Source organism: Cystoisospora suis, assembly GCF_002600585.1.
Source record: "Cystoisospora suis strain Wien I chromosome Unknown contig_4176, whole genome shotgun sequence".
In the NCBI taxonomy this organism is placed as follows: domain Eukaryota; phylum Apicomplexa; class Conoidasida; order Eucoccidiorida; family Sarcocystidae; genus Cystoisospora; species Cystoisospora suis.
Window position 1 is genome coordinate 12,635 of NW_027156968.1, and position 442 is coordinate 13,076.

The following is a 442-nucleotide window of genomic DNA, read 5'->3' on the forward strand; positions in this document are numbered from 1 at the left end:
GAAGAATGCACGTTCTTTCTTCCTGAGTCTCTTTTTGTGCATGAAAAAAACGCAAGATAGCCTCCTGTCTATGATGGGACAAAAACGAACCTTGGCCCGCCCAAAAGACGAAGGAAAAAAGGGCCCAAAGGGCGAAAAGAGCAAATCACGAAAACAAAGAACATCCTTCACAAACGCATGAATGACAGTTGGTTGCTGTCTCCCTCTGTCTCCAACAACACATCCACAGACAACAACAAACTGCCTACAATGTTCGAGAAGATAAAAAAAAAAAACGAAAGTCGTGCGAAGAAAAAAGCCGCTAAAACAGCAATCCGCAGTAAGTGTTTCTTGTACATCACGGAGAGAATTCTCACACGAGTAGTTAGTCATCGGGAACGACGACCTATCACGCCCTCCGCATCGAATCGCTTCGCCAACTGGAGAAAAAAGAGCTTAGGGA

At 44.8% G+C, this 442-nt stretch overlaps 1 protein-coding gene across 1 annotated transcript in view; it reads right to left on the reverse strand.

Annotated features, from left to right (window-relative positions):
• Nucleotides 1-441, reverse strand: part of CSUI_007760 (uncharacterized protein) — a 2,240-nt gene extending 1,799 nt beyond the window's left edge. The window contains exon 1 of the mRNA XM_068067904.1: nucleotides 1-441. This exon is cut by the window's left edge and continues 2 nt beyond it. Coding sequence (XP_067920117.1) covers nucleotides 1-372 — 372 coding nt within the window. The 5' untranslated portion in view covers nucleotides 373-441.
• Nucleotide 442: the final 1 nt, after the last annotated feature.